The 24901-nt window shown below is 40.2% G+C and overlaps 1 protein-coding gene across 1 annotated transcript in view; it reads left to right on the forward strand.

The window, feature by feature from the left end:
• LOC132001986 (cytochrome P450 2U1) overlaps positions 1–19378 on the forward strand; it is a 21900-nt gene extending 2522 nt beyond the window's left edge. The window contains exons 2-5 of the mRNA XM_059377019.1: positions 11635–12270; positions 14100–14261; positions 15761–15928; positions 17070–19378. Coding sequence (XP_059233002.1) covers positions 11635–12270; positions 14100–14261; positions 15761–15928; positions 17070–17248 — 1145 coding nt within the window. The 3' untranslated portion in view covers positions 17249–19378. The remainder of the gene's footprint in view (positions 1–11634; positions 12271–14099; positions 14262–15760; positions 15929–17069) is intronic.
• Positions 19379–24901: the final 5523 nt, after the last annotated feature.

A 24901-nucleotide genomic window follows, 5' to 3' on the forward strand; every position in this document is an offset into this window, starting at 1 on the left:
TTTTTTTTTTTTTTGGTTAATTTATTTGAGTGAGAGAGAGCTTGAGGGGGGAGAAGGTCAGAGGGAGAAGCAGACTCCCCATGGAGCTGGGAGCCTGATGCAGGACTGGACCCCAGGACTCCAGGATCCTGACCTGAGCTGAAGGTAGTAGCTTAACCAACTGAGCTACCCAGGTGCCCAATTACCTTCCTTTTTAAGTCTGAATACCATTCCATTGAATTTCTAGAACTCATTTTGTTTAGCCTTTTGTTCCCTGATGCCACTTGGGTACTTCTGCCTTTTAGCGACTATGAAAAATGCTGCTGGGAACATGGCACACATCCATTCAAGTCCTTCTCCATTTCATTCTTTTGGTAGAAACCCAGAAATAGAATTGCTTGATCATATGGCAATTCTATATTTAAGTTTTTGAGTACTGTCCTACTATTTTCCATGGCAGCTGCGCCATTTTACGTTCCCTGGAGGCAATGAACCAGGTTCTAGTCTGTCCACATCCTCACCCACACTTGTTATTTTCCATTTTTTGCATACCTGCTTGAAAGTCACCTCTTTGAGAATGTGTTCGCTGACATACTTCTCCAGTCCACCAAGGAGAGGTGAGCTACCCTTTCTCCATGGTTCCACTGTTTTATTTTAAAACCTGCTCCTCTTCCACCCCGGCCAGTCAGTCAGCATATCTCATCCCTTCCTCCTGCAGACACAATTCTACATCCATCCACTTGTTTCCCTTTCCATTGTCAGCACCCTCAGTCAGTACCATCATTTTTCATCTGACGCTTGAAGGTTTTTAACTAGCCTGCTTGCTTCCACTCTTGTTTTTTTAATCCACACAGCAGCCAAAAGGATCTCTTTTTAAAAACCATAAACCAGGGGCGCCTGGGTGACTCAGTGGATTAAAGCCTCTGCTTTCAAAGGATCTCTTTTTAAAAACCATAAACCAGGGGCGTCTGGGTGACTCAGTGGAGTAAAGCCTCTGCTCAGGTCATGATCCCAGGGTCCTGGGATCGAGCCCCGCATCGGGACTCTCTGCTCAGCAGGGAGCCTGCTTCCTCCCCTCTCTCTGCCTGCCTCTCTGCCTACTTGTGATCTCTCTCTGCCAAATAAATAAATAGAATCTTTAAAAACAAAACAAACAAAAAAAACCCCATGAATCAAACTTGCCTCCAGCTCCATCCTTGACCTATTGTGCCCCAAACAACTTGGTCCCTGCCTGCCTTTCTGACTTTAGCTCTTTTGATTCTGCCTTTACTTGTACATTTCTACCTGTTCTAGAAAAATTAGGCAGATTTCTGCCAAGCTCGTGACTGTTCCAGTCTGCTGTGTTTGTTTTCCTTGGACGTGGAATAACTTTTCACTTTGATCAACTCCTTATTTTCTCTCAGGCTAGTTGTCACCTTTTAGTCCTGTTTTAGACACTGCCCAATATCACAACTTATTTTATCTTGTTCATATTTCAGTCACTGAACACCGTGAAAATATTTAGGTTACTAACAAGCCCCACCTACCAATGGGATAGAAACTCTGTGAGGGCAAAGATTTGGTTTGTCTTGTGAACCACTCTTTCCCCCACTTAATTGGTACAAGTAGGTAATCAAGAAATGAGTAGCTATGTGCATATAAGCATCTGTTGATACATTTACCACATTATAATTTTTTTTGCATGTCTGATGCACTTACTACATTATATTGTAATTTTTTTTTTTTTGCATGTCTGTCTTTTCCTCTGGATTTTTTTTTTTAAGATATGAGTTAGATTTCCTTCTTTGAGGTCCTTGGTGGGTTTATGGTTTGCTGAAAATCTGTAAGAAACAGTTTCTAAGTATTAGTTGGGTCACAACTTATTATTAGATCCTTTATGTAGGAAGAGACTGGGAATCTGGGGTAACTTGGTGTTTCAGCATCTCAAAATATTCATTCCTGCAAGAGACAGGATTTTTTAGGTGATACTGCTCTGGTATTCTAATGGATGTGTGTTGGATCATGGGCTGTAAACTGAGAAAAACACTGTGGCTGGTGTAGGTGATGGACAAGAGAAGGTGAAGGAAGAACCATAGTCACAAAGGAAGTACTTGTGGCATTAACCTAGAGTAGAGAACAGATAATCTGAATAGGAAAATGGAGATAGCTGAGGAATGTTTTTAATGGAACTTTTTCAACGGTGAAGAATAAAAGGGGAGAATGTGAGTTTATTTCAAGATGTCCCTCAGAGGCGGAAGGACCAGACAAATTCTGAGCAGACTTTATAGATCAAGAAAAGGATAGACTGACGTTATCAGCCTGAAGAGAGAAGCCATGAGAGCTAAAGGCTGAGCTACTTGGCTACCTTTGGCTACTGTTTCCAATGGTAGAATTATAAAATGTGAAGTTGCCTAGGAAAGAGATGTGTAGAGAATAGGAGAAAGAGAAACAGTATTAGGAATTAGAGGTTAATAAATTATTGATTACAATATATTTTTGGAGAATGTTGCTGCTAAAGTTGCAAGACTAGCAGAGAAGTGAATGTTTCATAAACAGTGATATGTGCAGGTAGGCATGAGATAGTTGACAGCACGTTGCCAAAAAGTTCTAGAATGTGGGAGGTTGTTTATTTTGTTTATTATATTTGAATTTTTCAAAATATCATGCTTAGACAAGTTGATCTTCTTTTAAGCCCATGAAGACTATAGTAAGCTAAATATGCCACAGAGATATTTCACATTAGCCATGGCCATCATATTCTTTAATCTATATAATTGTTTTTCTGAGCGGGAATAGGAAATAAAGTTACAAAGTTAGAACCAAGGCTACCAAGAGTGCTTTACTCTAAATGTGGTCTATTTCTTCTCAAAGGTTTTGCACATCACATTTTTATTACAAAATATTTCAAATATGAAGTTCAGAGAGCAATATAAGTTCATTTATTTACCACTCAGATTTGCTTCAGATTCATAAACAATACAGAGCTTCATTTGGTATTTTTTTTTAAACTTACATGTGTTATTTATTTGTTTGTTTGAGAGAGTTCACGCAAGATTGGGGAGTGGGGGCTGGGAGGGAAAGATGGAAGAATCTTAACCTGTCTCCACAACCAGCATGGAGCCCCGTGTGGGGGCTTGATCTCACAACCCTGAGATCATGACCTGAGCTGAAATCAGGAGTCAGATGCTTAACTGACTGAGCCACCCAGGTGCCTTGAAATTACCTTTCTACTTCCAGTTTTTGTTAGCTGATTTATTTCCTTGTTGATAGAAATTAGATCCTTTCTAATTTTAAAAGATTGCTAGAGGCTTTGAACAAGAGCAAAAGCAAGCTGTAGAGCCATAAAAATGGAAAGTAAGGAAATTTGGAAGAAGTTTAAAAGTATAGACTAGTCAGTGTTGACTACTTTAAAGGGGAACATGATGCAAAAATGAAATTAGGAAATGAAAATAGAAAATGAAAGTTCAAATGAATTTAAAAATGAACGAGGAAAGCAGGATAACCAAATTTTGTAGTAAGTGCAGTAAAATAGGTATTTGAAATCATTATGTATTCATATCAAGAAGGCCTGAATTCCCACTAGGAGGAACATTTCTCTGACGCTACAGAAAGAAAGGCCGAATATAATCAGCAGATGGATAGTGCCTTCTCTGCTTCAGGAGGAAGAAAATACATGTGTGATAAATGGAAATTGCGTCAAATTTAATGTAAACTAAGTATTTTTACTTTAGTGTATGTATATTACTATAAAACATGAAACGTGGGAAAGGAAAAAAAGAATTCCTTTCCATTCTTTCCAAATAGAATTGAAAATCTCTATGATCACTGTTATTTTGAGATAACCATTATTGGCCTTTTAAAAGGTTATTTTTATTAACATATAATGTATGATTTGGCCCAGGGGCACAGGTCTGTGAATCATTTATGTATTGCCTTTGTCTTAGCCTATTTGAGCTGCTTTAACAGAGGACCAAGCTGGGTGGCTTATCGTCAGCAGAATTGATTTCTTAACAGTTCTGGAGGCTGGGAAGGGCAAGGTCAAGGCCCCAGCAGACTTGGTGTCTTGTGGGGACCTGCTTCCTAGTCCCCAGATGGCCATGTGTAACCTCACATGCTGGAAGAGGGGCAAGGGAGATCTCGGGGGCCTCCCTTACAGGGACACTGAGGGCTCCACCTTCATGATTTCAGTCTCCTCCCAAAGACCTCCCTTCAGATACCATCCCATTGGGCATTGGGATTTAGCATATGAATTTGGAGAGGGACACAAACATTCAGCCTGTGGCAGCCTTCCAGTATTTTTTCTATTTGTATTTGTACATGTATTTTTTCCCTTTTTTAGAAGCGTAGAACCAATTAGCAACATATAATACATCATTAGTTTCAGGTGTAGTGTTCAGTGGTTCATCAGTGGCATGTAACACCTAGTGCTCATCACATTTTACATGTATTTTTTTTAAAGGTTTCTTATTTATTGATTGACAGACAAGAGATCACAAGTAGGCAGAGAGGCAGGCAGAGGGAGAGGGGGAAGTAGGCTCCCTGCTGAGCAGAGAGCCCGATGTGGGCCTTGATCCCAGGACCCTGAGATCATGACTGAGCTGAAGGCAGAGGCTTAACCCACTGAGCCACCCAGGCACCTCTTACATGTATTTTTTAAAAATGTATTTCCTTCTTTAAAATGGAGTCATATTCACATTGTTTTTGTCGCTTAAATTTTCTGAGTATATTTCCACATTATTCAGTATTCTCCTGCAAAGATCATAAGAGCTGCACACCATTCCTTTGTGAGAATGTATCACAGTCAGTTTAGCCTATCCTGTATTTGGTTTAAGTGGATTTTTGTTTCAACTTTCTACCACCTATTCCTCGGACAAGCTCTCCCCTCTGAGGACCTCTTTGTCTTCACCACCCCTTTGTACCCACTGACTGCCTTCGGAGCATGAGATGCCCTATCTTTATATGAACTCCCCTCTCTGGCCAGTGATTAGTCAAGAGATAGACCCAGATCAAAGATGACTTGATCAGAATATCTTACCTCTCTGTACCAGTGGCTCGTCTGTAGGCTGGGCACAGAACTCAAGAATTTATATTTACAGTGTAGTTCAGAAAACTCAAGACACAAAATAAACCTCGGGTATCCAAATTGCTATCATCATGAAATACTGGACTAAAGCATTTGAATCTTCCTCCAGCATTTTTCAACGTCGATCTGGTCTTGTCTCTCTGGTGGGGAAAATGGGAGATTGGGAATCCCAAGATAGCTCCTGATGCTTGGAAAAGGTGGTTTGCAATAGGGAAGAAATGAAGCCACGCAGAAAGTAGTGAAAAATCGGTGCAGGGAGAAAGAGTTGTGTGGGCTTTAGTCTTCTCCAATCTGATAACGCCTAGCTTTTCCTGCTTTTGTTTCCACAGCCTAATTGGCGTTTTTGCCAAACCTACTTCAGGTTATATTTTTGTCAAACCTACTTAAGGATATATTTTTGTCATTCCCAACAAGAAGAGTCCTAATTTTTGCTTTGGAGCCATTTTTATGTTTTAGTATTATCATCCCCCTTGAAATGAAGCCCTTGTATATATCCATGAATAGAGTTGCTTTTCAGGGCTAGGAGTGGAGAGGTCAGCAACTGTAGAAAGGGCCTGACTCTCTTTCAGACAGTCCTAAGAACTTAAGCCATTCTGGCTCCGAAACATGAGTGTTTTGTGAAGTTTGGAAGCTTGAGGCCATTAATTCTTTCCATATGCCACTCATCCGAGCATTCTCAGGCATGGTCTCCTGGGTCACCTCTTTTGTCCAGGATTTCATACCTGTCAACTCTTTGTCAGATGTCCCAGTCTTCAAATATCTGCCACTTCTGAGTAGGTTCTCTCCATCTCCTTGCCTTATCTTAACCTGATTCTTTCTAAAGATAGTTTAGCCCTTCTTGTAACATCCTCTTTAACTTTTTTTTTTTTTTTAAGATTTTATTTATTTATTTGGCAGAAAGAGAGAGGAGGAAGCAGGCTCCCTGCAGAGCAGAGAGCCAGATGCGGGGCTCAATCCCAGGACCCTGGGATCATGACCCGAGCCGAAGGCAGAGGCCTTAACCCACTGAGCCACCCAGGTGCCCCACATCCTCTTTAACTTTGCTCAAGTTTTTTATTTTTCTAAAATGTGCCTTCACACACACCTTTATTTACAAATGTGGCATCTGTTCACATGTCCTCTCTTCGAAGAAGTGCCAGCTTCCCTCAGCTGACGTGATGCTCTTTCCTTTGTCTACATTACAGCTTCAGTACACCTCTGACATAGAGCATCCAATCAATATATCCTAGCAGCGCAACATTCAATACAGTCCAACATAAAACATTCAATACTGCGCACTCCAACTATGCAACTTCAGCACAGTCCAACAGAAAAATTCAAGACAACACATCCCAACAGTACCACATTCAACAGCATATATTCCGACTCTGCAAATTCAGTACAATCCAACATAGAGCATTCAATACAGTATGTAATTTCAGTACAGTCTAACATACAACAGTGGATATGGATTGTTGGTTGATCTAGTTCCTCAAAAGACTAACATCTTAAAGAGAGGTATTATGTCTTTTTAATTTATATTCCTTTAGCAATTGGCACATGGGGACTCTACATAAATACTGGAAAAACTGTTAGAAAAGAGGTATTTTAATAGGTAAAATATGTTTGAATACAAATATACAGTTTGAAAGATAGTAGATGATACAGGCTGAAGACCTAATAAAAGAAAAATAGTTTCTTGAGAAATAGGACAAAGCACAGATGTCATGTGTGATATCTTAAATTAGACAGCAGTTAAAATTAGTGTCAAATCATGAAGTGAGGAAAAAGAAGGGGACCAATGTCTCCATGCTGAATCAGCAAGACTTGGCCATGGTTAATTGCAGGAAGAGTGACTAAGCTGCAGTTGCCTAGGAAATAGTTTATGGGGCTTAATTGAATCAAGGGAGAGTTTTAGTGTCAGGAATGGTTAAGACGTTTCCATTTCTTCTTTGTCTTGATAATCACACACTAAAACAGAGGGACTTTTAACAGAAGCACACACTCTGTCCATGGTGAAGTGAATCTACAATCCTGCACCACAACATTCGAAGATAAAAAGTAGACCTAGGATTCTCCAATGACTTCATAGAGTGGAGGATGACCACTGTGTCTACATGGAGGAGAGGAGTGTACTAGTGGAGGGTGAGACAGTTTACCCTGCAGAACCTCAGAAAGTCTCAGGAATTGGAGGTCCAGTGATTACAGGGGACAGGGATGAGCCACTGAGTTTGAAGTGCATATAAAATACAGCTAGACCAGTTCCTTATCACCACACCCACTCCCTCAGAAAACAGAAAGTAAATGCTCTGGGCACTCTTAGGTTTTAGTGACCCCTTGGACAAGGATGTGGATTAAGTGGAGGGAGGGCAGAGAGATATGACCTTCTATCACACAAGATGAAAAGTTGCCTCTAGATAAGAGAGGACTCTTGAAGAATTTCACTTTGAGTGAAAGATTGAATTTGACAAAGAACACCTGACGAACCTGGCCACCAGCACAAGAAAACAGGGAAATGTGTCTGTCTTGGCTTGGGCCCTGGGAGAGAAAGTGTTCTCTCCTACCAACAATCCCTGCTGCAAGTACCCTGCCATTTTAGTGCAAAAGAGCCACAGACTACATGTAACTGAAGTACAGTGGCTCATTAACTGGCTGTGCTCTAGTAACATTTATTTATAAACCCTGAAATGTGAATGTAATGGGTTTCATGACATATTGGGTTTTTTAAATATTTTTTAAAGATTTTTATTTATTTATTTGACAGACAGAGATCACAAGTAGGCAGAGAGGCAGGCAGAGAGAGAGAGAAGGAAACAGGCTCCCTGCTGAGCAGAGAGCCCGACATGGGGCTCGATCTCAGGACCTTGGGACCATGACCTGAGCCAAAGGCAGAGGCTTTAACCCATTGAGCCACCCAGGCGCCCCCATGACATATTGTTTTGATTTTTTTTTTTCCCAACCATTTAAAAAGCAAAATCTAATCTTTGTTGAATATATATATATATATATATATATATATATATATATATATTTTTTTTTTTGACCATAAAAAGAGTCACCAGGCTGGATTTGCCCTGTGGGCTGAAGTTTGCTGATTGTTAATCCAGACTGTAAATAAATGTGTTAAAAATTTGAGGGTGAGAATTCACTGTTTCTCTAAGTCAAAAAAGGGCAAGAGAAGAAAAGAAGAAGAACAGATACAGTAGGACAAAGTTCAAAATAATATATTAAAAATAAATTGGTAATTATATTAAATGTAAATGAAAAAATTGACTGGCTAAGAGATTGCTAGAATGGATATTTTTGTTAGAATGGATTTTTTTTTAAACCCAAATGTAATATTAATAAATTTTTTAAAAAGATTACTTATTTATTAGAGAGAACATGCATGAGAATGTGCACAGGGGGAGGAGCAGAGGGAGAGAATCCCCAGGCAGAATCCCACTGAGTCTGGAGCCTGACCCTGCTGATCTCAGTGACCCATGAGATCACAACCTGAGCCAAAACCAAGCTGAAACTGACTGACCAACCCAGGTCCCCCCAAATGTATGCTATTTTAAAAGAGACATACCCTCCTCCCAAAAAGAGACATATCCCAAACATAAGGGTACATTAAAATTCAAAATAAATGAAAGGAAAATGTTATACTGAGATAATACTTTAAAAAGGAAAGCTGATATCTTTTTGACAACATTTACTTTACATATACTTTTGACAATATATTTTTTAAGTCAAATCATTGTTAAGAAGTAGTGAATTAAGTGGTGATAAAGGAAGCTTTTTATTAAACCAGGAATATATAATAATTTTAAACTTTCATGTACCTAAGTGTATATACATCTAAGAGAAAAGATAGATAGATAGTTATAAAGAGCTACATAGCAGAATTCTGTAGCAAAACTTGCAGAATTGCAAAGAGAAGTTGGTAAATGTACCAGCATACCAAAATATTTTAACATTAGTATTTGAATAATTGAGAGAGCAGGAAGATAAAAATTTGCTAAGGATACAAAAGATTGGATTCCAACATTTATCAGGTTTCTACTGGACATATAAAGAACCCTGTATCCAACAACTGATTTAGATAAAAATTCTTCTCAATTTTTTTGGAAATTTTATTAAAATCGATCACATACTAGGCTAAAAAGCAAGCCTCATTAGTGCCAAAAATCAGTATAAGACAAATAAATTTAGGTAGCAAAAAAAATTATAACAAAAAATTTTTAAACACGATTATAATGAAAATGCATGCAAACAATACTTGTGGACTGTAGCTTATGTGGTACTCAGAGGCAAATGTAGATTCTTAAGTTATTTATTGGGATAAAGGTCTGAAAATTAGTGAGTTAGATGACCAACCTTATGTATCTGGAAAAGAACAAAAGCATGAAAGAAAAAAAAAGGAATGTATCATTATAATTTTAGACAGATTCTTCCAGAGAGAAAGAGTATACACTGGCTCATTTCAGGAGGCCAGTATATTCAGACAAGTGTATTATGAGAGTGGAAATTTATTGGCCATGAAAAAAATATTAGGGGGGGGGCCCTGGTGGCACAGTTGGTTAAGCATCTCACTCTTGGTTTCAGCTCAGGTCATGATCTCAGGGTTGTGAGATGGAGCTTTGCATTGGGCTCCACACTGGGCTGGAATCTGCTTTGGATTCTCTCTCCCTCTCCCTCTGCTGCTACTACTCTTGATCTCTAAAATAAATAAATAAATAAATCTTAAAAATATATTAGGAAATCAAATCCAAAATTAAAACCAAAATAAAACTGTAACCAAAATTGGATTTATTCTTGCACTGCAAGCAGCTTCAATTATCAGAAAGAAGGCAGTTTTCACATCTGTAAATTAAATGCAATTCCAGTGAAAATCCCCAAAGTTTTTTTTAATAGAACTTGAAAAAACAAACTGACTTCAAAGTTTTATAAAAGAGTGAAGAGCCAAGAATAATAATAATTTAAAAAATAGTTTTGAAAGAAAACAAGAAGGGGGGTTTCCTATTAGATGTTAAGACTTACTATGAAGTCTTATTTGTATCTTAAAAAAGTAACAGTGGTTAAGACAATGTACATTAAGCACTTCATATCATAACTTGGCAAGTCTTCTGTACATCGAAGATATACATATTTTATGACTCATCAATCTACTCTTGGCAATGTCTTCAAAATTCTGAGGAAGTAGAAGAGGTAGAATATGTTTTTTTAAAAATCTTAGAAATTTGCCTCCCAGGCATTTTTGCTTTAGCAAAATCAGGGAAAGAAACAAGAAAGAGGAAGAAGTAGAATCTGGGAAATAGGTCCAACACAGGAGAGTCTAAGAAAAGTCCTAAATAATGCCACACAGAAGTTACCAGACACCTGAACAGAAGATCTGGGAAGGCAGCTGCTGTGGATTTGAGCAGATATGTGGCAGAGTCCAAGGAGAAAAGCTGAGTTGATAGATTGTCTGATTTGTTTGACCACACGGATGTCTATTTTGAAGGGCATTTTATGGAGGTGTTCAAGACTGTGAGATTTAACCACAGAGAAGGGTCTATATTTACAACATCCCAGTGCCGGGCACATAGTCAGCATTCAGAAATATTTGTTAAATACGTGAAGCATGTCTTCAAAAGTGCCAGAAATGATGTCAATTAAAAATGGGAAAGGAGAGGGGCACTTGGGTGGCTCAGTCATTAAGCGTCTCTCCTCAGCTCAGTCAGGATCCCAGGGTCCTGGGATCGAGCCCCACATCAGGCTGTCTGCTCAGTGGGAGGCCTCCTTCTCCCTCTCATACTCCTGCTTGTCTCCCTCTCTCCCTGTCTCTTTCTGTCATAAATAAATAATCTTTTTTTTAACAAAAATGGGAAAGGAGAACCAGCTGGAACAATAAAGGGCCCATGGAAAATAAGAGGGTGAAATAGGTGATGAGAAACGAATATTTGAAAACAATTTGACACAACATCTTGGAACGACTCTGTTGGGCTTTGGTGGTGGGACATGTATAACGTAAGTGAGGATCAAATAAGGTAGAGTTGTGGAGACCTTGAGTTCAGAGGTTTTTAAATTAGGGCTATTGCCAGCAACAGACATTTTAGAGTACCTGCCAGCTATTCGGATCCAAACTGATAGCCGGGGTTTATAATCCAGTTGGGCTGTTGATTTTTTCAGTTAATATTTAACAAGCTCCTTCTATATCCCCAAAATGATGCCAGAAACTGGGATCTTAATGGTCGGCACAATCCAATAATGGCCCTGCCTCATTCTATTCAGAATGCTGAGAATATGGGAATATCCAGCCTGAAGCACTTTTTAAGCCTGGATTTACTCTTAATGAAGCCTAAGATTTGGAAATTTATGCCAACTCTGGAAATTGAAATTCTTTGCTTTTCATTTCACCGGGAGTTCCTACCTATCATAATAAGCTTTATTGGATATGATTTTTCTTATTAGGAACATGTACTGTCTTGATAATTCAGTTTTGCTAATCATTCTTCTTGGTGGTGATCTCTCCCTGTGCCTGAATTTTGCACACGGGACTTGACAAACACAGGTCACGCCTCATCGTAGGCCCTGCTCGGTAGGATCAGGCACTGTTCTCTCTCACCTTCTTTCTCGCTGTCCTTTTGTAGGGATAGTGTTCGCACATTACGGCCCGGTGTGGAGACAACAGAGGAAGTTCTCGCATTCAACTCTTCGTCATTTTGGCTTGGGAAAGCTGAGCTTGGAGCCCAGGATTATTGAAGAGTTTCAGTATGTGAGAGAGGAAATGCAGAAGCACGGGGAAGACCCCTTCGACCCTTTCCCCATTGTCAACAATGCTGTCTCTAACATCATTTGCTCCCTGTGCTTTGGCCAGCGCTTTGACTACACCAATAGCGAGTTTAAGGAGATGCTCAGTCTCATGTCGCGAGCGCTAGAGGTCTGTCTGAACACCCAGCTCCTCCTGGTCAACATCTGCTCCTGGCTCTATTATCTTCCCTTCGGACCATTTAAGGAATTAAGACAAATTGAAAAGGCTATTACCACTTTCCTTAAAAAAATCATCAAAGACCATCGAGAGTCTCTGGATGTAGAGAACCCTCAGGACTTCATAGACATGTACCTTCTCCATGTGGAGGAGGAGAGAAAAAATAACAGCAACAGTAGCTTTAATGAAGATTACTTATTTTATATCATTGGTGATCTCTTCATTGCTGGGACTGATACCACAACTAACTCCTTGCTTTGGTGCCTTCTGTATATGTCACTGAATCCCGACGTTCAAGGTAATTAACCTGTACCTGTACCTCCTTCATTCAAGCAAAGCCAGAGTATTTAAATCGGTGTCAGCAGCTTGGGCAATCCTGTAGCTCCTGGCACTGAGCAGTGTCTTCAGGCTGGTAAACAAAGTGGAAATACTCGAATCCCATAGGGAGTTGGGAAGGTGTTAACAGTGCAGCTCCCAAGTTTCTAGACAGTGGGGCTAACATCCTTTCTTCTTGCCCCTGCTTTAAATCTCTAAGTCTGGTTGGGTGTGAAATGTATGCTAGTGGAAGACTTAGAAAAGAAGGACCATCCATGGCTAACGGGTGTTACAGTGATTATCTGAACCAGTCATCTTGTTCTGGAAATGGGGACCAGGGACCCAGAGAAGCTATGGGACTTTCTCAAGATCACCGAACTATTTTGACCACATCGATACTGATAGGTAGAGTCTGGAAGTTCACAGTGGAAGACCAACAAGAAGGACAGTGTATTGCTTTTCTGTCGTCCTATAACAAATCAGCACAAACTTAGTGATTTAAATGAACATGAATTTGTTATCTTAAAGGTCTGTGTCTCACTGAGCTAACATCAAAATGTTGGTGGGGCAGCATTCCTTCCTGGAGGTTCTGGAGAAGGTTCCATTTCCAACTGCCTGGGCTCCTGGCTCCCTTCCTCCATCTTCAAAGCCAGACATGTTACCACTCTTCTGAGCATTTCCTTTTACTCAGATCTCCCTCTGACACTAAACTGGGAAAAGTTCTTCGGTTTTAAAACCCACGTAATTAGTGCACACCCAGAAAATCCAGGATCATCTGCCCATCTCAAGGCCCTTAATCAAATCACACCTGCAAGGTCTCTTTTTTGCCACATAAAAAGTATCATTTTCCTAGGTTCTGGGGGGTTGGGGTGTAGACATCGCTGTGGGGCCATCTTCTGTTTATTACGAATAAGATCATGCTTACTTCATTAGTTAACAAGTAAACAAACAAACAAACTTGTTAACAAGTTAAAAGTACCAAATTATCCCCAAATTTGGCAGCTTGAAACAACCACCATGTACTATCTCTCATAGTTTCTGGGGGTCAGGAATCCAAGGGCATCTTCACCCAGGTGATCTGGCTTAGGATTTTTTGTGAAGTTGTTGTCGAGAGGTTGGCCGGAGCTGCAGCCATCTGCAGGCCTGACTGGGACCGATGGGTCCACTTCTAAGACAGCGTGTCCACTTGACTGTTGGCTGCAGGCCTTACCATTTGGGACTTTCCAGTAAGGCTGCCTGACTTGGCAGCTGCCTTCCCTCAAAAAAGAGCAAGTCCTGAGAGAGGAGCCACCATGTCTTTTATAAGCTAAGCTCAGAACTGACCCACCATCCCTTTTCCTTCCTTCTGTGCATCACACAGACCACTGTAGTACAAGGTGGGAGAGGATGGTAGGAGAGGACCGTACAAGGATGTGAAACCGAGAGCAGGGATCCCTGGGGCCCACGCTGGGCTACCTCATGTGTCACATAAAACCTGAGAGTCCGCTCACTATTCATATGAGGGAATGATTGAGAGGTCTCCCTAATTCCAGAATGCTTTCTCCTTTACCCATCTATCTGTCCTGCTAGCCACTTTTCAAAGTTGCAAGGTGGTCCCTGGTCCCTGGGACCAGCTGTCTCTACTTGGAATGTGTGACCAATGCTTCCCTCCCCAAGGCTGAGTCAGGTCTGACCTGCCCGCTTAGCAGTTGTGGGTATGATGTGATGACAAGTATGCATAGGATGGCAGTCTCAGTTCTCCTAGCTTATCTTCTGGATTATTATTTGTTATTGTTTAATTTTGTTTTGTTTTGTTTTTCGTTTTTATAATAGAAAAGGTTCAGGAAGAAATTGAAAGGGTCATTGGTGCTGACAGAGTCCCTTCCCTCACTGACAAGGCCCAAATGCCCTACACGGAAGCCACCATCATGGAGGTGCAGAGGCTGACGGTGGTGGTGCCCCTCGCCATTCCTCACATGACCTCGGAGAAAACAGGCAAGTCTATGATCCCTCTCCTTTGAGTGCCCTTGAGGGAAGCCCAGGCTTTTAATCCAAAGGAGTTGAAGTGATGGTGTGTGGACCATTCTGAGGGTTGAACATCATGTCGTGGATAAGCAAAGGTTACCCAGCTTACCAGGGAGAGCTCTGGCCTTCAGCTGTTGGTTATTCAGGTCCTGGTGGTCCTGGTGGTCCTGTCCAGCTTGTCTTACAAACAGCTCTCCAGAGGTCAGGGCACACACACTTACGCTGTCAAGCACGTTCTGCTGCCATCTAAGATGGCTGTATGGGCAGGAAAAACAAGTTAACACAGGCCCCTCTCAGTCTTCTTGGAGGATCAGAAAAGCTACCTATATGTGAAATTAAGGATTTTAACTGGGAATTATCCTACTTTACCTTTTATGGTTCTACAACCGAAGCACAAATAGTAAAGACTTAGAAGAGCCCTTCTGATTCTAAGGGCACCTGTTTCAACTTCTCACCTACACTGAAATGGGTCCAGTTTGTCATGTCGCTGACACATAAGGACCCAGACTCTATGTAAACTCCCTCATAAGAAGGAACTTACCTCCTCTGGAGATAGACCATGATGTGAAATATATATATATTAAATATGTATATTTAATATATATATAATATAGTCATATTATATATAATATAGTTATATTATATATATAATATAGTCATAAGGCAGTTGTAGGAGTCAATACCTTATAAATGACATTGGATCACTTCATGTTTTCAAATTGATACACTGGGTGTGCATATGAACTTGTCAGCTGCTAATAGCCTGCATTGATTTCCCTGTACAGCTAACCCTTGGACAATACAGTGTCAACTTCATGGGTCCACTTATACACAGACTTTTCTCAATAAAAATATTGGAAAATTTTTTGGAGATTTGTAATGATTTGAAAAAATTCACAGGATGAACTATGTAGCCTAGAAATATCGAAGAAATTAAGAAAAAGGTATATCATGAATGCATAAACCATATATGTAGATATAATTTATCATTTACTACCTTAAAATATAGCTGACTCTTGAACAGCATGAGTTTGAACCATGTGGGTCCTCTTACATGCAAATATTTTACCCTGCAGTATTGTAAATATATTTTCTCTTATGATTTTTTTTTTTAGTATAAAATTTGTAATTCTTTGGAAAGTTTATCTGGAATGCCCTATGATTTCTGTTTCAGTGATTTCTATTATTTGTAATGTTTTTCTGGTTTGCTTTGATTTAATTCATTAACTCAACATCTGTTAGAGCAACTCCTATGCCTTACCTTGATCTAGGTCCTGGGAGCATGTGGTGAGGATGCCAGTTGTTAAGGTCTGGCCCCTACCCTCCAGCACCTCAGTGTTTAGTCTCCACAAGTAAAGTAGCTAGGTATGTAAGTGGATTTTTTTTTTCCAGATAGTGATATTTAGGGAGAACTATTAGTAAGAACGTGTTGAATGACATTGGGTTTTTTTGTTGTTGTTTTTTTTTAGTGCTCCAAGGATATACCATTCCTAAAGGCACAGTGATATTACCCAACTTGTGGTCAGTGCACAGAGACCCAGCCATTTGGGAGAAACCAGATGATTTCTACCCTAATCGATTTCTGGATGATCAAGGACAACTCATTAAAAGAGAAACATTTATTCCTTTTGGAATAGGTCAGTTCAACTTTTATTTCTTAATGGCATAATTAAAGAGGTAGAACTAAAAGAATCTTGTGTCATTTCATGATATTCTTTTAAAAATAATTCTTTCTTGGGGAGCCTGGGTGGCTCAGTTGGTTAAGCTTTCAACTCTTGATTTCAGCTCAGGTCATGATCTCAGGGCTATAAGATGGAGCCACACATTGGGCTTGAGCTCAGTCAGCAGAGAGTCTGCTTGAGATTGTCTCTCCCTCTCCCCCCACTCATGCTCTCTCTCTCTTTAAAATAAATAAGTAAAATCTTTAAAAATATTTCTTTTCTAAGATTTTATTTATTTGACAGAGAGACAGTGAGAGAGGAAACACAAGCAGGGGGACTAGGAGAGGGAGAAGCAGACTTCCCACTGAGCAGGGAGCCCAACACAGGGCTCAATCCCAGGACCTCAGGATCATGACCTGAGCTGAGGGCAGATGCCTAATGATTGAGCCACTCAGGTGCCCCCAAAATATTTCTTAGCAAACAAATGTAAGAGAAGAGGTAAATAACCACGATAGTACAGCCCTACTATATTCATCTCAGATTTTAAAAACAAAATGAAAGCAATTGGCATTAAATCCTTAAATATGACTAAAAATCTCCCTTTCTGAGCTGTCTCAATGATTGAGTCCCAAGAAACTATTGGTGTTAAGAGCATCTCGTTACCTTCTGCTGGACTAGTGGCTGAGAGGCTAGGTTCTGGAATCTCACCAGTCCCTCTTTTAGACACCTGGATGGGCACATGCAGGATTCTGTCTATAAAAGAGGAATGCTCCAGAGAGTCTCTTCTGACTCATTCTCTCTTTAATCTTCCGGGTAAGAGCAAAGGAAAGAGATAAAGTAGGTCTGAAGGAGACAGAGTAGCCTGGATCTGTCTCTAGTTCCCATCTAGAATGAGGATAAGTTTTCATGAGCAGGAATTAAAATGTGAACTAAGTACATAAAAATTCTGAGCAGCATATTCTCTGGGAAGCCATGAGGAATATGTGGCCATTTTATTTTCAAACTCTCTTTATCTGCATATAAAACACTTAATTGAGATATATAAAAATTGCTCTTCTTGAGATAGGAAGAGCGGGGGTATTCTAATCCCAGCTTTTTCTTCTGATCTCATTTTTAGGGAAGCGGGTATGTATGGGAGAACAACTGGCAAAGATGGAACTGTTTCTGATGTTCGTGAGCCTAATGCAGAGTTTCACCTTCGCTTTACCCAAGGATTCTAAGAAACCCATTCTGACTGGAAGATACGGTCTAACTCTAGCCCCACACCCATTTAATGTTATCGTTTCAAAGAGATAAAGAACTTGCCCAGGAAGAGAATGTAAATACATTTCCTCCTCAACCGATTCTTCCTTCTGCAGTTGACAATAGACCCAGCAGTGCAGTGGCCTCTGGTCAGACTTGGATGAGAAGGAGACCAGAACGTGGGTAGAGCTTGCATCATCTTGGACCATCCCTCAGCAGGGTGCTTCTGTCACTTTAGTAACACACGTCTGTGACTTAGGGGATGGGGACCCAGGTGCTGGGTCGGGCAGCAGGAGATCCATATTTGTTCCCCCATGGCTTCCACCAGTGAACATTCCTCCCCATCACTCAGTGCCTCAATCACTCATGCATCCAATGAGGTTAAGAAAACGTGCCTTCTCTCCCTCCTCAGCACTAAGGAAGGTCAAATGCCACGTGTCTTTCCCAACATCACCAAAACTCTTGTTAAGTACAGAAGAACAAATTCAGAAGCCGAAGGAAGACCCTCCATCTTCAGACCTGTGACAATACGGAAGCAGGGTTCCAACTTGAATACTTTGCCAGAGAAGGATGTGGGTTTCGGTCATGATGAGTTAGAGCTTTTCTCCCCACAGATCCTATGTCAGTCCTGGGAGAGGGGAGGCTTGTTTTGTTACTGTTGTTTTTTTGTTTGTGATTTAGTTTTTTACATTTTGTAGATGTACTCGAGTGCCCTTGTCGGGTATGGAGAGGAAGGGCTGTTTGGATGTGTATGTCTGCCTTCTGTTTCAACTACTGGCGAAAGAGATGGCTTCACAGTGCTGAGTTGCTCTCTGCTGAGTTGCTTGAGGGGCTATAGCTCTACCTTTCCACCTGAGCCCTGAATAGTGAGCTTGGGAATTCTGATTCTGGGATTCCTCGGGGAAGGATACAGACTGTGCCAAATATGCCTTTCTTGTTCTCCCTTCCACGAGGCTTTGTCGGTCTCACCTTAGTACTTCTCAGAGACACAGAGGCATTCTGAATCTGGTTAATAGAACTGCATCACTCCTTCATAAGGATGGTCCCTCCAGAAGAATGGTTCTCAAAAAAGGCACTGAGCCCTTTCGGGGGTACTTGGAAATGTGTAAGGTGTAATGTGAAAGGCTATTGGCCTTTCCCACCTTGCGGCCAGGATGCTAAGGTTCTGAGCAGACCTGAACCAGGAGGAATAATCCTGCCTCCTCTGCCAGTATTTCCCCAGCGAGGGAATGCTTCAAAGAATGGCCAGCGCACTCCTGGATTCTCCCATAGCCCCTCCTGACAGAGAAGTAACCACTATCCTAAGACGCTCACCCACAGTTTGGAGCGTTCCCTTGGCACCACACTTGGGACTTTCCTTGTAGGCCTGCATAATTCTTATAGAAACTCTAGTAAGAAGACATTATTTTGTAGCTGATAGAGCCAAGCATCAGCCAAGTGAAGGTACCTAGTTAGAAGGTCCCGCTGTTCATTTCAGACCTACGAGTCCTTGTGACTGGAGAGTTCTGTCCAAACCACTACTCCTTACTGCTGCCTCCTGAGCCATGGGAGTCTGCTTGGTGTTTTCAGTGCAGATGGATGAAGTCCAGGCAAATCTCTAGGTGCCTTGAGGACTTTTGTTAACTAAAAAACAACAACAACAACAACAACAGCAAAACACAACAAAACAAATAAACAGATTGTCCAGGAATTGTGAGCAAATGGAGCGATTGTGGTCTAGATTTGTGATGAGATGATGCTTGTGTGGTTACACTGTATCTTGAGCAGGACAGTTTTTTCCTGGAATTTTATATGCGTTTGAATTGCACTAATAATTTGGCATTAGCAAGTTCATTACTCCTTAATTTATACATAAATTTTCAACATTCCTAACCAAGCAGTTTGTAGCTTACTTGGGGGGTGGGGGAAACCTGTTCCGTGAGATTTTGTTGAAATCAGATGTTCCTTAAACTTTTAAATACAGTGCCTCAGACTGTAGCACTTTAAAAACATCTTACATGGTAAGTCACTGAAAGGACTGTTAACGCTTTCCTTGTATATGTTGGCATTTTATGGTTTTGTACCTTTCGATTTATTAGATGTATAAAAATAATAGTAATTTGTTTTATATATCTTCCAAATACCTAGTTTTTAATCCTCATCTTTAACATAATTTTTGGTGCTTTCATTAAACTTTCAGTTTTAACTGAAATAGTATCACGTCTGGTTTTTTGTTTCTTGTTTTAACCGCTAAGCAAAAAAATTTTAAACTTAATTTCCAGTTAGGAAATGGAAGAGGGAGCAGACCTCCAAAGAGAGAAAGATGGTCACAATTTAATAGAAACATGGCTTTTAAACTGGAGGATACTTCTTTTAAACTCTCCCCCTCAGAACACAGTTACTTTCAGGACTGTGCTGCCCCTCAGGTTTCTGATTTCCCATGCCCAAATCCAGCCTTATTTGAGGGAGGGATGAATCTACAGAAGCCCACTGTGGCAAAGTAGTGAGTATTTGTCTAACACTTCTCAGCTCTGGGAGAAGAATTTTCTTAAATACCTCAACCATAGATTTTGCCTACAGATGAGCCCACTGACGGCTTTTTCCTTGTCCCACTCTTCTTCCTGATGTCGTAGCTCAGAGGTTACTTCCTCTCAAAAGTGGTGTTTCTGGAGAACTCCCTGCTGTAGCCTAATGTTTGTGCATCCCCCCTAAATTCATATATTCAGGCCTAATCCCAGTGTGATGGTGTTTGGAGTGGGACCTTGTGCAGGTGACTAGGTCATGATGGTGGAGCCCTCAAGAAGGGCTTAGTGTCCTTAGAAAAGAGGCTCCTGACAGCTCCCTTGCCCCACCGCCATGTGAGGAGCCATGTGAAGACAGCTGTCCGTGGGCCAGGAAGTCAGCTCTCAGCAGATCCTCTGCCCTGATCTTGGACATCCAGTCTCCAAAACTGTAAGAAATATATTTCTGCTATTTATTGGACAGCCAGTCTGGTATTTTTGTTCTAGCAGCCCATGCGACGCTGCCTAAACTCATCACCCAGTTCCTCCAGGCCCTCCTTACTATTTATGGTTACTCCGTTTCTTTAAACTCTCAGCTCCTACAATCCGCTCCACCTCCTGCCAGTTTAAAAATCTTGATGCACAAATTTTTAATTTTGATGAAGTCCAATGTGTCTATTTTTTCTTCTATTGCCTATATACACCTTTGGTGTCCTATCAAGAAATCATTGTCAAGTCCAGTGTCACAAAACTTGTCCTGTTTTCTTTTAAGAATGTTACAGTTAGTTTCAGCTTTTTTGTCTAGGTCTTTGACCCATTTGGAGCCGATTTTTGTATGTGATGTAAGGTAATGCCTGAATTCATTCTTTTGCATGTGGTCACACAGGTTCCCCAGCACCATTTGTTGAAGAGCCTATCTTTTGCCTCTCGAATGGTCTTGGTATCCCTGTTGAAAATTATATGACCATATATATGAGCGTTTTATTTCTGGGTCAATACTATCTTTTAAAATAAATGAATTACTAGGAGTGCCTGGTGGCTCAGTTGGTTAAGGGTCTAACTTCAGATTAGGTCATAATCTTGGGGTCCTGGGATTGAGCCCCAAAGGGGGCTCCATGCTCTGCGGGAAGTCTGCTTCTCCCTCTCCCTCTCTGCCCCTCCCTCTGCTTGTGTTCTGTCTCTCTCTCAAAAAAATAAATAAAATCTTAAAAAAATGAATTACTAAACAATTTTAACATCAGAATATTCAGATGAATCAGTGAAACAGAATAGAGCTAATAAAACCATATCCTCTAGTATGAAAGTGACATCACACCATGAAGGAACAGGAAATAATATCATTTTTAAAAAGTGCTAGGGCAATTGGTTAATTATTTAGAAAATTAAAATAACACATTTTCAGTTGGTTAAGCATCTGCCTTTGGCTCGGGTCATGATCCCAGGGTCTTGGAATTGAGCCCCGTGTCAGGTTCCCTGCTCAGCTGGGAGCCTGCTTCTCTCTCCCTGTGCTCTCTCTCTGTCTCTGTGACAAATAAATAAATAAATAAATAAATAAAGTCTTTTTAAAAAATGAGACCAACTTAAAGAAAGCTGATTACATAAAAATTTTAAAAAAAAAAAAGAATAACGTATTTTCTCTCTTTTCATATACCCAAGTCTAAAAGTTAGGTCTAAAAAGCAGAAACAATATTGTATGTATATATATTCTATATATGTAAGTATCCATCTATGAAACATCTGATAGGGGAATGGGAGCTAATTTTTTAAGCATAAAAAAATAGATTCAGGGTTGGCGGGGAGGGATAGAGAGGCTGGGCTATGGACATTGGGGAGGGTATGTGTAATGGTGTGTGTTGTGAATTGTGTAAGATTGATGATTCACAGACCTGTACCCCTGGGACAGATAATACATTATATGTTAATAAATTATAGATTCAATCACAAATACAAAGCACAGTAGATTGATGACATAAAAAGGGAAAACTCATGTTCTAAAATGACAGTTGGCAAATCATGAAAAATATATCAGTCTTGACAAAAATTTAATATTCCTAATATATAGATTGTTTATAACTCAGTGAATGGAACACCCAGTTTTAAAAATAGGGAGGGGCTTCCTGATTGTGTTGGTGGATAGAACATGCAACTCTTGATCTCAGGATCGGGAGTTCAGGCCCCACATTGGGCATGGAGCCTACTAAAAAAGTAAACAAAAATAGGTGAAAGACACACAAAATTTTGGAAATACAAATGACCAATATATGAAAGAATGTTTAAATTCATTGAAAATGCAACTAAAACAGTAAGATACCATTTTTTACCCATGAAATTTTAAGGATACATCTTAAAAGGAAAATACCAAATATTGATTAGAGAGAAGTGTTCATATATTGCTGTTCGCAATTACACTGAAACTATATTTCTGGAGAAAATTTAAGACTATGCATGAAGGTTTTTAAACTATTTGTTCCTAGCTGCAGACTGGTTGCTTACATTGGATTCTGGGCCAGAATACCACATTACCAGGTAAACCTGAGAATCCCAGGGAAGTCTGGAGTTTGGTTAATAGCATTGTTTTCAGTGTTAATGTCTTCATTTTTGAGAAGTATATCATGGTCATGTAAGATGTCAAAATTAGGGGAAGGGAACACTTGAACTCTCTGCACTACCTTTACAACTCCTCTGTAAATTAAAACTCATTCCTCCCAGAAGTTTTCTTAAGTAAATATTCATCCCACTTGGCTCAATCAGTTCTACTTCTAAGATGTAACTATGGGTAACAATGAGAGAAAAAAATAGTTTTGGATTAGTTATTCGTTATTCGTTGCAGTCATATACTTGATAGCAAAAGAGAAAGGAGGAAAAAGACAAGCAGTCCAAATGCTTAACACTATGGGCAATGTCATAGCCAGACTCACTCACACATTAAAGAATTATGAGACCTGCTCTGGATATTGGGGTATAAAAGCAACCGAAGTGAAGATCTCTGACATGAAAGAACTTAATTTCCAAAAGAGGAAAAACTGACAGTGAATGAGATAAATAATACGTGTAGATATTAGTCATCAATATTAAAGCCCAAAATAAAATCACTGAAGGGATGAAAAAAACCAGGGGGAGGTTGCGCTTTTAGGTAGAGAGGACAGAGAAAGCCTCACTGGGCAGCGGATATTTAAGTGAAGACCCAGGGGAAGCAGAGCGCAAACCCTAAGGACCTCGAGGCAGGAGGACGGCAAGTCCACAGGCCTCAGTGCAGGGGCCATGAACGGGACATCTGCACAGAGTGTACAGGAAGGATGGTAGTAGGAGAAGAAATGATAAAGTTGGAAGAGAGCACAGATGGTAGGGACAATGGCTCAGTCTGAGTGAGACGGGAGCCATGGAGGGTTTTGAATAGAGAAGGAACATGATACAACTTGCAACTGAATGGATTCTCTCTGGTTCTGGGTTCCGAATAATCAGAATAGGGGCAAGGGTGGAATCATGGGGTGTTACCTAACAAACATTATTCTTAATAACTTGACGGCATCAAAGTGCTCAAAATATTGAACTGTAAGTTTAAAAGGAGGACACAAATCTAAATACACTATGATCCCTTCTTCTAAAAAAACAGACTGACTGACTTTTGGATAGTAAAATTATGGTTAAGTTTTGTTTTGCTCTCAACTCTTCTATGTTTCTCAACTTTTCTGTAATGGACATCTTTTCCTTTAAAAGTAAGTGAATGAAAATGTCTACCTGATTATGAATTGCTCACCTCTAATCAGTTGAGGTCTTGAGTGTGATTTCTTTTTATTTTTTCTTTCTTTCTTTCTTTCTTTCTTTTTTTTTTGACTAATGGGAATTTTCTTTTTAATTCTTTTTTTTTTTTAAAGATTTTATTAATTTGACAGAGCGAGAGATCACAAGTGGGCAGAGAGATAGGCAGAGAGAAGGGCGGGTGGGGAAGCAGGCTCCCTGCTGAGCAGAGAGCCCAATGCGGGGCTTAATCCCAGGACCCTGAGATCACGAGCTAAGCCAAAGGCAGAGGCATAACCCAATGAGTCACCCAGGCTGAGTGTGATTTCTTACAGCATTGAGCCTGTTTGATTCAAGATATTTTAATATTCTTCTATAAAATGAAAGCTTTTGTAGCTCTGAAAGCATATTGAGCTTTTTTAACTGAAACTTTAGTCTAAAATGACAATAGGTTAAGGTTTTTTTATTTTTATTTTTAATTAATTAATTCACGTGTAATGTTTTCTTTGTCCCAGGGGTGCAGGTCTGTGAATCATCAGTCTTACACATTTCACAGCATTCACCATAGCACATACCCTCCCCAATGTTCACCACCTAGCCACCCTATCTATCCCTACCCCTTCCCCCTCCACTCCAGCAACCCTCAGTTTGCTTCCTGAGATTAAGAGTCTCTTGTGGTTTGTCTCTCTCCCGATCCCATCTTGTTTCATTTTTTCCCTCCCTACCCCCCTCGACCCCCTGTCCTGCCTCTCAAATTCCTCATATCAGAGAGATCATCTGATAATTGTCTTTCTCTGATTGTCTGATTGACTTACTCCGCTTAGCATAATATCCTCTAGTTCCATCCGAATGGCAGGATTTCATTTCTTTTGATGGCTGCATAATATCTCATTGTGTATATGTATGTATGGAGATATATATCTATATATAGATATATATACCACATCTATTTATCTATCTCTATATACCACATCTTTTTTAGGCTAAGGTTTTTTTTTTTTTTAAAGATTTTATTTATTTATTTGAGAGAGAGACAGTGAGAGAGAGCATGAGCGAGGAGAAGGTCAGAGGGAGAAGCAGACTCCCCATGGAGCTGGGAGCCTGATGCGGGACTCCATCCCGGGATTCCGGGATCGTGACCTGAGCCGAAGGCAGACGTCCAACCAACTGAGCCTAGTCCCTAGGCTAAGGTTTTTATATAACAGAACTTTAGAGCTGAAAGTTTTAAAGATAATTTCATTTAGTTTCAGGAGATGGAAGAATCAGTAGTGAAATGACCAAACCATGGACTCTTGTTGGATCCAGAATCAGAACCCACACGTTCCGATACCTGGTCTGACTCTACCATATGGTCAAGGAAAATTGAGAGCAAGATGCCAAATTTTAAGGGTTTACCTAAAACATCAAAGGTAGGATTCTTATTTCCTTTCATTTCAAGCACCTAAGTTAAATGGTATTTTTTTTAAAGATTTTTTATTTATTTGTCATA

The sequence above is a fragment of the Mustela nigripes genome, chromosome 1 (genome assembly GCF_022355385.1).
Source record: "Mustela nigripes isolate SB6536 chromosome 1, MUSNIG.SB6536, whole genome shotgun sequence".
NCBI lineage: Eukaryota > Metazoa > Chordata > Mammalia > Carnivora > Mustelidae > Mustela > Mustela nigripes.